Source organism: Pteropus medius, unplaced genomic scaffold (genome assembly GCF_902729225.1).
Source record: "Pteropus medius unplaced genomic scaffold, Ma_sr-lr_union100, whole genome shotgun sequence".
In the NCBI taxonomy this organism is placed as follows: domain Eukaryota; kingdom Metazoa; phylum Chordata; class Mammalia; order Chiroptera; family Pteropodidae; genus Pteropus; species Pteropus medius.
Window position 1 is genome coordinate 8204034 of NW_024342467.1, and position 16449 is coordinate 8220482.

At 35.3% G+C, this 16449-nt stretch overlaps 1 protein-coding gene across 23 annotated transcripts in view; it reads left to right on the plus strand.

Moving 5' to 3' along the window:
• Window positions 1-16449, plus strand: part of HDAC9 (histone deacetylase 9) — an 829181-nt gene that overhangs the window by 777875 nt on the left and 34857 nt on the right. For all 23 annotated transcript variants that reach the window (XM_039862468.1, XM_039862469.1, XM_039862470.1 and 20 more), the window contains one exon: window positions 5507-5591. In XM_039862468.1, coding sequence (XP_039718402.1) covers window positions 5507-5591 — 85 coding nt within the window. The remainder of the gene's footprint in view (window positions 1-5506; window positions 5592-16449) is intronic.

Here is a 16449-nt window from a genome sequence, read left to right on the forward strand (position 1 = left end):
TTGTCTATCACCACACACCAAAATTAACTCAAACTGGATTAAGGACCTGAATGTAAGACCTGAAACAATAAATTGCGTGGGAGAAAATATAGTAACTAAACTCATGGACCTTGGACTCAAAGAGGATTTTATGAATTTGACCTCATAGTCAAGCAATAATAAATGAATGAGACTATATCAAACTTAAAAGCTTCTGCACAGCAAAAGAAACTGTCAACGAGGCGAAGAGACAACCATCTGAATGGGAAAATATATTCTCGAGCAGTGCCACCGATAAAGGCCTAATATCCAAAATGTACAGAGAACTTATACAACTCCATAACAACAAAAAATCAATCCAATTAAAAAATGGGAAGAGGACCTGAACAGACATTTCTCCCAAGAAGACATGCAGATGGCCAACAAACATATGAAAGGATGCTCCGCTTCACTAGTTATTAGGGAAATGCAAATTAAAACCACAATAAGATACCATCTCACTTCTGTTAGAATGGCTGTTATCAACAGGACAAGTAATACCAAATGTTAGCGAGGATGTGGAGAAAAAAGACCCCTCATTTACTGCTGGTGAGAATGCAAATTGGTACAGCCACTATGGAAAACAGTATGGAGTTTTTCTCAAAAAACTAAGAATTGAACTACCATATGATCCAGCAATTCCTCTATTGGATATTTACCCAAAAACACTTGAAAACATTTATCCAAAAAGATATAATGCACACTGATGCTCATAGCAGCATTATTCACAATAGCCAGGACATGGAAGCAACTGAAGTGTCCTACAATACCTGATTGGATAAAAAAAATATGGTAGCTATATACAATAGAATATTACTCAGGTATAAGAAGAGATGAAATACTGCCATTTGCAACAACATGGATGGATCTTTAGGTAATCATGCTGATTGAAATAAGTCAGATAGAAAAAGCTGAAAACAACATGATATTACTCATATGTGGAATATAAATCTAAAAGCAACAAACAAACATGACATATAGAGACTCATGGACATGAACAGTGGACAGTGGTTATCAGAGGGAAGGTGAGGTGGAAGTAGATAGGGGTAAAAAGAGTCAAATATGTGGTGACAGAAAGATATCTAACTATGGGCAGTGAACACAATGCAATATACACATATAACTTACTGTTGAATTGTACACTTGAAATGTATTGGATTTTGTTGATCAATGTCACCCCAATAATTTTTAATAATAAAAAAATTGCCAAGAGAAAATATTAGACCCCCAAATAGCTTCATCAGGGAATTCTACCAATAATTTAAGGAATAAAAAATACCAATCTTAAACTGTTAGTCATTTTAATTCACCACATTAAGAAAATCAAGAAAAAATATAACCATTTCAATAAATGTTTAAACATCAGTTGATAAATTAAACATACAATTTTGATTAACTATTTTTGGAAAATGAAATAAAAGAAAAATTTATTAACTTGATAAAGCTTACCTACAAACAATGTTGTAGTATACATCAGATTTACAGCTGAAATATGGAGATTTTTCTTTGAAAGCAAAAGCAAGACAAAGATGCTCACTTACTGCTTCATTTTAACATTGTACTGATGGTCATAACAGTGCAATAGGATAAGAAAAGAAACAAATACAAAGATTGGAGGAAAATAAATATCTTATTATTCATAGATTATGTAGTTGTGTATGTAGAAAATATATACAAAATTATTGGTATATACATTATTAGAATTAAGTTTAACACAATTGATCAATTTAAAAATTAAAACTTAAAAATCAATTAAAACATCAATTTAAAGTCGCTTATATTGATTTAAAAATGAATTATCACTGTTCTTCCTAGTATTTCATCTCTAAAATCATGTCCTGATTACAGCAGGTACTGAAGGAGGGAGAACCCATTTCACTTAGGTCTATTAGCTACAGAGTACAGGATAAAGGCTACCTTTTCATGTTCTTTCAATTAATCCGTCCTCCATTCATTCAACATTTTTAAAAAGTGCCTATTGTAAACCAGACTCTAGCTTCACTTTTAAATGGCTCACAGCAAAGTACAGGATGGCAGACATAGCTGAATACAATATAATGTGTTTAGTAAACAAGAGTATTTGTGTGGAAAAGAGACACAGGTAGAAGCGATTTCCTCTATCAGAGAATTTTAGGAAAGATTTGACAAAGCAGGCAATAATCGTGCTGGTCCTTGAATGCTTTAGTAAGGTATCATCACCAATTCAAAGAAGGATGGAGAAAATAGAAATCAAAGGGAACAGAATAAATAAAGTTTTAGAAGTGTGAAAATACTTGGCATATTTGGAAAACATAATATAAATGCCAACAGGAGTATTTGCTTGATTGACGTATATATCTATCCTGATATACCTGTCATATTTGCAAAGTCTCTGTTTATTTTCTATTGGTTCTGATTCATTAATATAATAGAGTTGATTTTCATGTCTCATAAGTACAGAATAAATTTTAAAGCTCTTACTCAAGTGCTTCTCCAAGGATATTCCCTGCCTATTTCCATAAATGCATCCTAGCCAACTGAAATGATTTTTGATGATTTAAATGATCTAATTCTAAAGAATGTGAAAATTACCTATTCACAATATAATAATGGCCACAATTTTCATAGTGTTTTAAAATAACTGTGGTACTTAGAAATCACATACTATGTTCAACTTAAACATCTGATTTGTATCAATGCAGTGTTGCCAGTTTCTGTAAAAGATGTAGAAAAATTAATTTCCCTAACACTGAGTCTGAAAATTTGTATGAATTGCTGTAATGGTTGCAGTTAAACTTTAGATATGATAAAGCTAAATGAGCACTTTCTGTGTCAAGAGATGTGTTTAAATTACCTAGTTTATCTTTTAACTCCTTGATTATTATTATTATTTGATGGAATTGCACAACAAAGATGGCATGATGGGTACATGACATTTCCTGCTTTTGCACGTGCTTTATCTTACTATAACTTTGGCATGCAAAAGTTCTCTGGTTCACACAAACTACTTCCTTATTTATCTTTTAATAATTTATAATGCCAATTAGCCTCAATAGCCAATGTTTTTGCTCTATCTTATCGGCCAAAATAAATACACAATCCAGCTTTATTTCATATTCTTATGTTTGCTCCAAATTTATAAAAAATGACTACTTATTTAATATTATTTCATTACAGTTAGTTATTAGATTACTAATAATGACCCATACTCATAAATATTTATTAAATAGATGCTTCAATACGATGCTTTTAGTGCTTATAATTGTGAATGATTAAATCAACAAACTCTAGAAAAGACAACTCAATTCTGTGGTCCCTTTATATAAGATTTTAATTTTATGAAAACAGACTCTAAATTCTTCTTGCTTTCTTGCCAACTTAGAATATTACCCATTGCCTTCTCTGCAGAGTTACCTGAGAAAAAAGTAAAGAACCTACATTGAGAATTTTCTGAATTCAGCTCTGTGTATATACCCTCAAAATGAAACAAATTGGGGCAATTTACTGAAGGTTAAATCCTCCAAATGACGTTCATTTAAAACATGCAGGGAAATGGTTTGGGAGACTTAAATTATCAATGTAATTACCTTAATTCTCTAGGTTGCTTTTATAAGTAGACGCAACTTTATCGAATCTAACGGTTCCAAATTGGAGGTTTAGGGTTGTTTGTATTTTTCACCTTCAACAACCTGAATCGTGTTTACTTTCTACATAACCCAAGTCTTGGCCCAGAGATTTTAATAGAGAGTTCTAGAACTGAGGTTTTTACATTAATGACCTGTCTGTGGTTTTCTTTCTAGTAGCCAGAACCCTTCTATTTGTCAGCATTTTTACCCTAAAGTCACAGGAAAGTTTTTGAAGAGCTAAGTACGCTGATAATACCTTGTGCTTTTGTTCTTAAATATTTAAACATAGAGCGATGTTTCAAAATCTACCTGATTTCTATTAAAAATATTCTCTGTTCTGAGACAGACATGAAAGGAAAGGTTATTTATGTAGAAGGTAGGTCAACCCTGTCTAATTCTTAAGAGTTTTCCAAGTATCCTTCCATTTATGATTCAGTAGTTTCTCTGAGTTAAGGGGGTGTCACTAGGATATAACATATTCTTGAAGACACTTTCCAAAATACCAAATTTTTTTAAAAAATGATTTTAACAAATTTTAAGAGTTTAAAATTCAGAACTTTTCACTGACACAGTGTTATTGTTTTTCCCTCTCGCCAAACTGTATTGCAAATAAATCTTTTGATGTTTTAAAGGTTTTCCTTTAGCAGCTAAGAAAAACACTCCAGAAAGTTATATTTAGTGAATTTACTCATGTATAAATATCCTTGAGCTAGTCTGTTATCCTATGGCATCTGGAAGAAAGGTGCTATTGTTTCAGATTCCATGATTGAAGTATAGAATAATCAATTCAGAAAGACCCTGGGGGGAAGATTCACTCACATATGTTATGGAAACTTGGAATCCCTGAGTTTTTAGTTTTTTTCTACAGACCAAGAGACATAGATGAGTTCATGCTCTGGTGTAACGTCTAGTGATATCGGTTACCCTTCATGCCATGTGATAGTTTGACCATCAGTTTGTAGACCACTAACTTTAAATTTTCTAAGAAAACTCTTTTTTTCTTAATCTCTTTGTTACTATGACTTTCCTTGCTTTCTGGGTCACAAGAGCTGAACAGCTTATTCTGTTTGCAAGTGCTCTGGCTATGCAGTTTGTGTTGCTACACACCAGGCTTCCTCACCAAGATATTCCCAGGGATGCATCATCAGATTTAGTTCTACCAAAACACTTCATAAATTATTTAAAGTTCATCTTCATTTTTTGCAAAGCAATGTTTGCTGAGCTTCTCCTTGAAAAATCAGTGTAATTCCAGGATCATGATAGCTTTACAAGACAGGAATTTGTCCTGTGCTTCCACATGGACATCTGCATAGTTATGAATACAGTAGAAGTTAAATGAAAATGTAGTTATTTTACCTTTAGTTTTATTTGAACATTTACCACATATTCAAGAGCAATTAAATAAGAGCAGCTGTAGCTTACAGTTTTCTATGTGAAATGTCTAAAAGTATAAGATGGTTAGATATAAAAATACTGCGAAACTATGGATAATAGACTGCCCACATTCTGTCTACTATAACTGTCCTGAGGTTTCCTTTGCAGAGCCCAGCTGCATATACAGACACGATGGAATTTGGTTTGTGAGTAACCTACAAAAATTACACAAATAACTCAGATTGTTAGTGAATAATACACAGACATGCACCTGCTTCAGGGACTTCGTAGATTAGTCTTGTGACCAATTGAAAAGCCCTTTGGAATTCAATTATACGGTACCAAACAGAAAATAAAACTGGCTACACTTTTAGAACCGATTTCAGCAAAATGTGGACTAGTTCTTGGAGCAAGCCTTTTTTTTTAGGTTGTTTCAATTTGCTTTGCTTCTGTCAGACTTACTGTAAAGTCATTATATTTGCTTATATTATTATCTACTGTTCTTGCAGCTGGAGCCGCTTGCAGAAGATATTCTCCACCAAACCCCGAATATGAATGCTGTTATTTCTTTACAGAAGATCATTGAAATTCAAAGTATGTCTTAAAAGTTTTTTTTTAATTTCTAATCAAATTTAACCAATTAAACTTATACTGAGATTTTAAGCATATGAACAACATATTTGAGTTTCTTAAATATGAGAAACATATTTAGAGTTATTATAATTTGCACATATTATCTATTCGTACCTAAATGTGTTATTGCCTTGTTCTTAATATGGCAGTCTTATCTTATACTCCTAACATAACTTGGAGAATAGATTTAGGACCTTTTTTTCTCATATTTTTCAAGTACTTGGATTTTTTCATTACTACCACTAAACATCTACCCAGAACATTGAAATTGTGATTATATTGTCCAGCCTTAACTAAGGTAAGTTATTGCCTAATGATGTTGGATTTCATTTACTGGTTTTAAGTGTGGAAGGAGAGGAAAAGTTAACAAGAAAGCCTCACTAAAAGAAAATCCAACTAAACAAAACAGGAGAAGTCAGTGACTTTTTTACTTTCTAATTCCCTTCACATTGCTGTTACTTGTCAAGAGTAATTTTTTTTTTAGATTTTAACATGCACGCGCACGTGCGCGCGCGCGCGCACACACACACACACACACACACATACACTGAAATCCAGCACAAATCAACACAGAAGTTAGCATGAAGGGAAAGACCAAATGGCAAAATTAAGTGTGAAGGAGGATCAGGAAAACTTTTAACTTTACTACTGTCCTGTAAAAGCATTTTTTAAACACTACTGGAGAAGACGCCTTCCAGCTATCCTTCTGAGTTCTTGCCTTTGCTTGCCCACTAGTAATTTGGAGATGTGGGTGTTATATGGGTTCTGTATTATTCATTCATCTGATGCTGTGACTATTTACAAATCGTGCCATACAAAAACTGAAAGTAATTTCTCATCTTACTTAATTTTACTCATTACTGAATTGAGGGCCCATAGGCATCCAATAAATATTTATTGACTATGTAATATATAATAACTGGAATAAACTATCAATTTCAAAGATTTTCAGAGAACAGAAAAATAAACATTGAAATACTGGGGCTCAAAGCCTTTGAGGTAATGCTAAGATAAAGGAACTGACAGAGATGAAGAAGGTTGACTACAAAATTCTGTCATTGTACTGACTTGTCTCATTATCACTGAGGGTAGGTTAAGAGGCTCTATTGTATGTTATTCCAGATCTCAAGGAAAGGAATCTTGAAGTGATCTTTGACATCCTTTTCCTATTCATCCATATCCAATCTAATGCCCCCTTCAGATCATCTATCAAATACTGTAAAAAAAATCTAGTTTTTATGTATATTATTCTCTTTTATTCTGAACATTCTTTTGCCATTATACATACAGATTATTAAAAGTTCTTGTTTCTTTATATAGTCTAATCATATCACTTTCAATAAGCATTCCTGAGTACCCGTTACATGTTGATACATGATAACTTGATCAGTTATTGGGGCACAGAGTTTATAAAAAGGAATAAGAAAGAGTTTCTGGCATCAAGGAGTTTATAGTCTGGTGAATGAGAGATATTGCAATAGATCATTCCAATACAAGGTCACAGGTATCCTGAGATCATGAAGAAGGAGCAATCCCTTAATTTCTTTCAACTGGGACGAGAGGTCCTGGAGAGTGAGGAAGGTTCAAGGGAGACTTCTTAGCAGTGATAGGGCCTGAGCAAGCTTGATCTTAAGGGATGAACAGGATTTTGGCCAGATGAAAAAAGATCGAATGTTTTGAAGGGAGTAACAGGAGCAAAGGACTCTATTTTCTTATAGGTATGAAAAATCATAGTTTGCGTATATCTTTCTAAACTGTACTGTTGCATTTTGTATTGAATCTGATTTCCTAGTAATGACTTTCTGCTGCATGATTTTTTTCCTTTCACCACTGACATTTTCGAGTGACTTGTACAGTCTGCTCAGGCCAAATAAACCTATTTGTCACTTGAAAAGTATTCACTCTACTACCAAACCTTGCTATATTAGAATTCTACCACTATGGATTGTGAATCTCTGTCTTCTGCTCTAAAATGCACTTCATACCACTCAACTCTGACCACTTCCCCCAGTTAAAAATCCATTTCTCCTAAACTCCTATTGAAGATTCTTCCCAGCCCTTGTTAATTGAATACTTGAATAAACTTTTAGCACTAACATGTGGATTTTAATTAGTGGTATTTTCATGACTTTTTTCTATTATCTAATATTTGTGTGTATTTTACAGTCTATTAATTGTGTTCCTCAATTAGATAATCATCAGGAGGACAGGAATCATCTTCTCACCCATGCATGTGCCTGCAGGAAAGGTTGGCAGCAGGGAGTTTGAAGTGCTTGGGAGCCTAGGAATTGAGAGTAGGCAGATTTGAGTAGGAATGATTTGAGTAACTCTTCAAGGCTCTATGAAAGCAAAGCTTGCATCAAGGGAGCTTCTGAAGAAGAGCTACTCCTTGAGAGTCATGGATATATGGTGTAGTGGGTACTGTTGGCTACTCAGCAGCCATGCCTCTCTCATTTCTACCTGAAAGAAGCCTAGTTTTATTCATGAATCCTTGCCACCAGATAACATGTAACTTAGGGGAAGAGGAACATATGCCCAGCTCCAGGGGAAATGTTCTTAATCTAAGGCTAAATTAGTCAGTGATTTATAGTAACTAAATAGATTAAGGAAAAACTTAACATTAATGGTTAAGAAATGGGTACATGGCCATTTGAGCATTAGGGCTAGCTTCATGGATGGTCAACCTGTGTAGCCACATAAACCACACTCACAAGGATTCAATGTATGATTTAGTGTTATTACTGTTGCTGCCTTGAAATTCTTACTCAGTTTTGAAGAAGGGGCCCACATGTTCATTCTGCCCTGGGCCCCACAAATTATGTATCCGACTCTGATGAAAATAAATCAAGGTGCTAGTGATGCAAAACATATTTACCAAGAAAGACTGATAGTAGCATCACTACTAACTTAAACTTTGTTGAGAAGAATGGTAGTTGAGGTTGTAAAGGGAAAGACAGATGCAAGATGACAGTGATCTCTCGCCATTTGGGACGTGGAGTGAAAAGTTCAGAGAAGGCAATTCAGTGCTGCCTGCGGCTTTGACCACTGTGTGGTACATTTTTACATGGTTCTGTTGACTCGTGTCTTTGGGGACGCTCTTTTAGACTAAAGAAACAAAAAGGGCTGTGTAAGGTCCACAGAGCAATAAAATAAAATGGGTATTTCAGAGTTGCGAACTTCATAATGGCTTGGGAAATTAAAATTATGGCTCCTGGCTTAGCAAACAATGCAAGATTTCTTTACAAATATAAAATTGCACTGTTACTTTTATTTGTCTCTGTTTTATATCCACTCTTCCATTTCAGCTGCTCCTATTAGACTCCATGTCCTTGTCTGGGCTCCCCATTTCCCCCTTGGTGGGGAAAGTAGTCAGAACCAACTGTATAATTGGTGGATCCCAGTGCAAAATGAAAATATGTTCATGTGTCCTTGTTAAAAATTATTAATAATTCAAGAATGTGACAGTAGAGCCCAGAACCCAGCATGAGGGACCTTGTAAGCATGGGGTCTTTGGAACTGTACAGGTTGCTTGTTTTTGAATTAAGCCTTGAAGGTGGACTTTGTTTGACAGGAGACCCTCCTCTTCACATATGTCTCTGAGTGTCACACAGGTGCCTCCTTTTAACTTTAAGAAGTGTTTGGATTTCAGCCTACCTCCTAGCCCAGATTTTGAAGGATTCTCTTGTGCTACAGTTTGAGACTACAGTATCAGAAAACTATGTAAATGTTGAGAAGCAGGCTTCATAGCATGTGGGAAACAGTCAGGCAGGTTCCTAGATAGCCTTGTCCCCAGGCAGACAGCAAAGTGCTGACATGCTGTATGTGAATTTCTCTTTGAGAACTGAGCCCCCCAGCTGAGGGTATGCAGGTGCTGGAGGATGTGATTAGCATTGGCCCTTTGCCTGGCCACATGTATGTGAGTATTTTACCGCAGGATTATCTCTGTTGTCCTGTCCTTGTTTATGTTACTCATTTAGCTGAGAAGAAAAGGTCTTATAAGGCAACAGCAGGGCAAACATTTCTCCTGACAGGTAAATACCCCGTATGACAGGTCAGGGTCTAGTTTCATTTCAAGATGGTAGATATATACAAAGATCAGCTATCGTTGAGATGACAGAGTCTTCTGCCTCATCCCTATTAAGTTATCGAGATTTAGCTCAGACGTTATCTCTATGCTAGATTAGATATAGTTTCCGTGTGTTTTCATGACAGATTATTTGTTTTTAATTTCATATTTTTTATATGGTGTCTGGCATATGTTAGGTGCTCTGCAAATGTTTGTTGAATGAATCAGCCAGCCTGTCAATGTTTACCACATTTTTTTCTAAAGCCCAGATTGATTTTTTAACTAACCCAAGGTAATTATAACACTCCTTGGCTAGCCCATGCAAAATGAAAGATTAAGAAGAGCAGGCAAAATGTGAGAGCTTATTTCTTCTCTTTCCTTCACAACTCACAAGGATGAATTTTTTCTACGTTAGGAAGAACATAAGCTATTTGTGAGCTACTATTTCTATGGCGACACTTGGAGGTGGCAATTCTCAGAGCTGAATTTAGTAATTGATCGCTGGCTATAAGCACTAACAAGTGATGCCGGGACAGAGTCCGCTCAGTTGGATATAGGATCCTCATATGTATATATTTCTCTTCCTGAAACACATCCTAACAACTTATAGGGACCATCGAACTCTTCCTTTCTTTTACATGGCATGGTGAGAAGCAGGGTTCCCAAACGCCATTTTTCACACCAGTGCTGGCCCATGGTAAGTAACAGTTTTGCTGATTTTGGAGGGAAAGAAACATGAAGTGAGTTTTCCATAAACTAAACTTATTCAGTTTTAAATACTATAATTTTAAATCCTAAAAACATATAATGAATAATATTGATATTGATCTGTGAAACCCCAAAATATGAAAACCACAAATATAGTCATGGTTTCTTTTTATTTATTTTATTTATTTAATTTTTTTTTAGCAAGAAGAGTACTCCATTTAAGTGTCAACCAATTTTGCAGACCTCCTGCATGATGATAGTGATAATTGTAGTATCTTTTAACTTGTGGATCAAGAAAATGTACACACACAAAGATTTGAGGATTCTTTTAAAATTTTGCTCTAGCTGTCCAGTGGTTTGCAGCTGATAAGTTGAAAAACACTAACGTAGAGGATTTTAAAATGACATATATTTCAATATAATCCTCTTCTCCACTCATCAATCATATACAGTGAGCAAGCCACTTAACTTTTCTGAGGAATTTCAAAAGGAATGATATAACCTGTCACCATATTGCTTTACTAAGTCAGTGCTGCTATGGCAACAAAATGGCAAATAAGAAACAGAATCATAAAAAGAACAGTAGGAATTTTCCCCCTCCACCCCCACTTTCATCTTTTCTCGCTCTAGAGATTCTTCCCTTGGTTAGTGGATTGGGGTCATCTTAAAATTCCTTATTATGCCAACCGTAACAAAATGATGACACTGGCCAGAATGGGAAAGTGACAGTATTTGCAATGTCACTGTACGTTCACGTCAAACTTATTCTGTATAAATGGAGGAACAACACTGATGTCTCTTGCATAGGAAATTTGTCATTATGCTAACTTTCTATTATTTAAACACACACAGTATTATTTAGGGCAATGAAAAGTGAATTGATGGTCCTCTGAATTTATCCAACTTTCAAGGCCAGTATGAAAAGGGATACGATGTTCTCGTTGTGGGAGAATGTACCATGTGACTATGCAGTTGACTCCTAGATAATCAATTATCCACAAGATGCAGGCACCTGCAATGTACAGAGCACACACTTTCACATTCTATAGAAATAATAATGAAATCAAATTTTCTCTGGGAGATCAGAGACTAGTTGACACATACTCCTTGTCAGAACTGCACTTAATTTATGTTTTGTATACGTGTTATTGAAGGAACGATTTCCTCCTTGTCATCCTTCTTGTTATTGTTTTTCTTTTTTCTCTTTCTCTTCCTCCTCCTCCTCTTATTATTATAATAGGATCATATCTGCTGTTCTGAAAACTATCCCTGGAAGTAACTGATGCTAGAAAAGATCAAAGAAATGTTAATTTTGTTGATTTCATTTCTACTCTTCTTCCAGTGAGAGATAACTAGTTGTTAAAATAAAATGTAAACACTGGTGATGTTATATTAGAGTGGATAATCAGAGTAGAAGCATCTATTCTGATGCTTGGTTCTCTTGGTGATGAGGAGATGTGGATGGTAATTAATGAAGAAAGCTATTGAAGTAAGATAAGACTTACTCTAAAGATGACAACTCTTGTCTTCTTTTATGTGAAACGCCATTCTCAGCCATCTCCTCCCATTACTGTAATACTCTCTACCTACTCCCTTCCCAAGGAGAAGGGGCATTTACATCAGACAATCCAGGAGAAAATCCAGATTGTTTCTAAGCTGAAAGGAATTTGTATACATCTCTTGTGGGGAAATTGTCCAATATTTTGACCTCATGGGGCTATGCACACAGTTCAAAGGGTTATTTCCCCACATTGCAGCATGTGCTGCATAAATCATCTCACTAGCTTCTTGCCTCCTCACCCAAATGTTCCACCACACTGTTTTTCTCTTTTGTCCCTTCCTATTTCATTTTGACTTCCTATCTATTTTCTATTCTTTTTCTCTTTTCTTCTCTTCTCCATCTCCATTCTATTGAAATCCAGGGGAGAAGAACAAGAGGTACTCACAATATAGGAGAGGGGCTCTTGACTCCTGAGGATTTGAGGTTTTATTTCAAGCAGGGAAGAACATGACTAAACCTTCATTTCAAAAGATCTCTATGCCTGCAGTTGGGACAGGAGATTTAGCAGGGCTTATGGTCCGATGTGGCTGGTTTAATTCAGAAGTAGAATTGGAATGGTGTGGTAATTAATTGTCATGGAAATCATTAGCGATTTCTAGATTTCAGGCTTGGACAACTGAGTAGATGGTAGTGTCACTTGCTGTGATAGGAAACAGTAAAAGAAGAAAAGGTTTGAAAGGGAAGATAATGAATATTAGACTTAAGAAAAAGAATCTTTCCTGATTGAAAGATTTGAAAATTGTGGAGAAGGAGGCACCATCCTAAACATCAGTTTTTCACTGCAGTGAGGTTATGGATGGACGTTGGATAAAATGATTTATACAATGCAAATAATAACATAACAATTATTAAATGCTTTCTACACACTAGTCACTGTTATGAACACCCTTGTGATGTAAAATTAACTCATTTAATCTTCTCAGCAACTTTATGAAATAGATACTATTTTTATTTGCATTTTACAGCCAAGTAAACTGAGGCACATCTAGATTAACTTCCTCCAAGGTCACACAGCTAATGAGTGGACAAAGGCAAGATCATAAATCAAGCAGTCTAGTTTGAGTTGGTGGTCTTAGCCATTATGTTACAGTAGCTCACAAATAAATCCATTCCTTTTGCAATTATTGAGTACGCTTTTTCCCATTTCTTCCAAGTGACATATTTATGTAAAAATCAATTTAACTGGAGATTTGGACTTTTGAAAGTTCTGGTTAATTGAGGTTTAGCCACAGTCAGTTCTAAAAGGGCAGTACCAAATTACAAGGAGCCATGGAGCTATGACTGTACGTTGGAGCCCCTTATAAACTTGCAAAATACATCTAATCACAAAAAAATGCGAGAATTGGCAGAATTTCAAATCCCTGCCCTGTTGAGTTTAAAACCCTGACTGTTGTCAGGTGTGAGCTGCTATTTGTCATAGATTCTTTGGCTTTAGACAGAGGCCTTGACGTTCCAGCCCTGGGCCAGGCAGACCTTCATTGAAGAAAAGCAGTGGTTAGACATTTTCCCACTATTAACCTCGCCAACCCTTCTTGTATCAGAGCCAGGTCAAACTTGTGCACATGGCTTTTTGAAAGTTGATTTTGAACTTCTAATTAACCATTCTCCTGAAATGTTGAAAGTCTGATTATTGTTTGGTGGAGCCCTAATACTAGAATGTACCAGAATAAAAAGGGAAATCTGCCATCTGCTTAGAGACTTAACTTGTTTGATTTTTTTTTTATTCCAACTGCATTTGTAATTATGAGTTTTCTTTCACTCACAATTCTACTAAGGCAAAAGCAATCAAACCAAGAGAATAAATGAAATTATGTGTGTTTCTAGGACTAAAACCTCTTAAAGGAATCTTTGTGATTATATAGCAAGCTCTTAGCACCCATATGAACTTCACACCCACTGGCAATACCATTCACTGAGATAGGGCATGCTAGAAGGGCAGGTTTAGGGGAAGATCATTTGCTGGGTATATAACTAATCATACATTGCAGAGTGGTAGGAGGACTATATAAAACTCTGCAACTCATACTCAGTTTTTTCATCTTGTTCATGAATAATTTGAGGCTTAACAAGTTTAAGTCACTTGTCGAAGGTCTTTCAACTAGTAAGCAGTAAAACCAAGGTTTGAACCCTGGTCTGGCTGGCCGTGCTATCAAAGCCCACTTTCCGCTAAAGCATATGACTTTCCTGTTCCCACCTCATTTCATGAATAAGAACATCATTCCACCAGACTTCTTGTTCTCCAGTTTCCCAAGATAGACATTAGAATAGACCTTTCCTAAAACATAATCAATTCTGCACACATGAAAACAGACTATTTTAATACATTACTGGGCTTGCTGGAGCGTAAGGGAATAGGAGGGAAAAAGAAAACGTAAGCTGAAATGTAATAGGAAGCAGTAAACAATGAGTAACACAAAAAGGCAGGGTAACTCTGGGACGAATAATGGTGTCAGTGCTATAAAGGCACAAGAAAGCCTAAGGTCTGTATCAGAGTTGGGGATATGAATTTTATGGTACTAAAGATGAAGAAATCAGTTCACTCCCAGATTCTGGAGGAAAGAAATATAATTCCTCTCTGGAGGAAATATTCCTAATTTAGACCTTCAATATATACAGAGATCAAGCTTAACAAAATATGAACTCCAATAAATAAATGCATACATATTTAAATAAATGAATAAGATCAAATGCACAAGGACACAAGCCACTAGGAAAAGTCAGTAGAAAGGAGAAATAAAGAAATAATAAGATTTATTTGGGAGTTAATAGTGAAGGGCATTATTTTCAAGTGATGATAATAGATTAAAAGTACTCATATACTTTCACTCGTCCATGAACGTCCAAGAGAATAATAATAAAAAGAGTTTTTTCTTTTGTTTTGTTTCGTTCTGTTTATTTTTAAGGCATACACATAGGGATAAAGAATGAGAAAAGAAATAACAGGAACATGGAGAACAGATGATCATCTGTTACTGTCTTAGCAGATCTGAAAAAAACAAATCCTGAGCCAGTGTTGGCAAGCTTGTCTCTTCCAGAGATGGGTACATCAGACCCATATGCCATAAAATTGTTAACTCACACATCTAAGACTATTTTGCTTCATCATTTTAATTCATGAATTCTCTTAATTCATTATCCCTTTCTTTTCTTCACTTTTTTCTATGTCCAGCTTAAAAACAATAACATTTACATTCCTTTATCCTTCTACGTTTCAATCTGCCTTAAAAATCTTGCCCTTCTACTTTACCAACATAATACAGTCCCAACTCTGAATATATTCAAAAAGATTGTTCTCCAACACAGGACCTATGTAATCAGGTCTGCTCAAGATTGTCATGAACCATAGCAGTTCAGCCTCCTATAAATTTATGATCGCCAAAATCAAATGGGCTCATCATAATCTTACTGTGTTTCTCAGGTCAACTTACCCTGCTTCTCTCAAACTACTCTTTCAAACATCACACTCTCAAACTTCCATCGGCTCACCTCCCCCTTTAATCTCAGCAACAAACCTTACTTAAAGTGTAGCTACCAAACTGCTTTCTTTGATTGTTCATTCCCATGGACATTAATACAAACTAAAAATGCTCCCACCTTAAAAACAAACTCCAGCAATCTTACTCCTCCTTCAGTTTACCATCTTAGAGCTCTTCTACCCTTCAGGAAAAAAATTCTTGAAAAATATTTCTATCTAGGTATCTCCATTTTTCTCACCTCCAAATCCCTGTCAGAACCCCCGTGTAATTTCTGCTGCCAGATTTAAAGTATAATTTTATTAAACTTTTATTTCAATATAATTTTAGATTTGGAGAAAAGTTGCAAATCTAATAAGAGTTCTCGTATAACCTTCACTCAGCTTCCTTTAATGTCGATATCTTGCATAACCACAGCAGAATTATAGAAACTAAGAAATTAACAGTAACACAGTGCTGTTAACTAAACTGTAGACTTTCTTTAGATTCCACCAGTTTTCTCACCTATTTCCTGATTCTGCTTCAGAACTCAATCTGTGATTGACACTTTGCATTTAGTTGTCATGTCTCAGTCTTCTCTCATCTATGATGGTTCCTCAGTCTTTCTTTGTCTTTTATGACCTTGACACTTTTGAAGAGCACTGCTTAGTTATTTTGAAGAATTTTTCTCCACTTGGGTTTTTCTGATGTTTCCTCATGGTTAGATTGAGGGTATACTTTTTTTACAAGATTACCACAGCAGTGACGCAGAGCTCTTCAGATCTGTGCATCAGATCTGTGGTACGTAATGTCAACATGTCTTACTACTGGTGAAATTAACCTTGATCACTTGATTAAATTCTCCGGTGTAATGTTATTGTATTTCCCTTTGGAATTAATAAATATGTTGGGTAGATACTTTGAAATTATGCAAATATCTTGTTTCTTCTCAAACTTTTGCTTACTAATTTTAGCAGCCATTTAGTAGATCTTGCCTGCAAAAAGTATTACTCTGCTGTTCCAATGCTGATT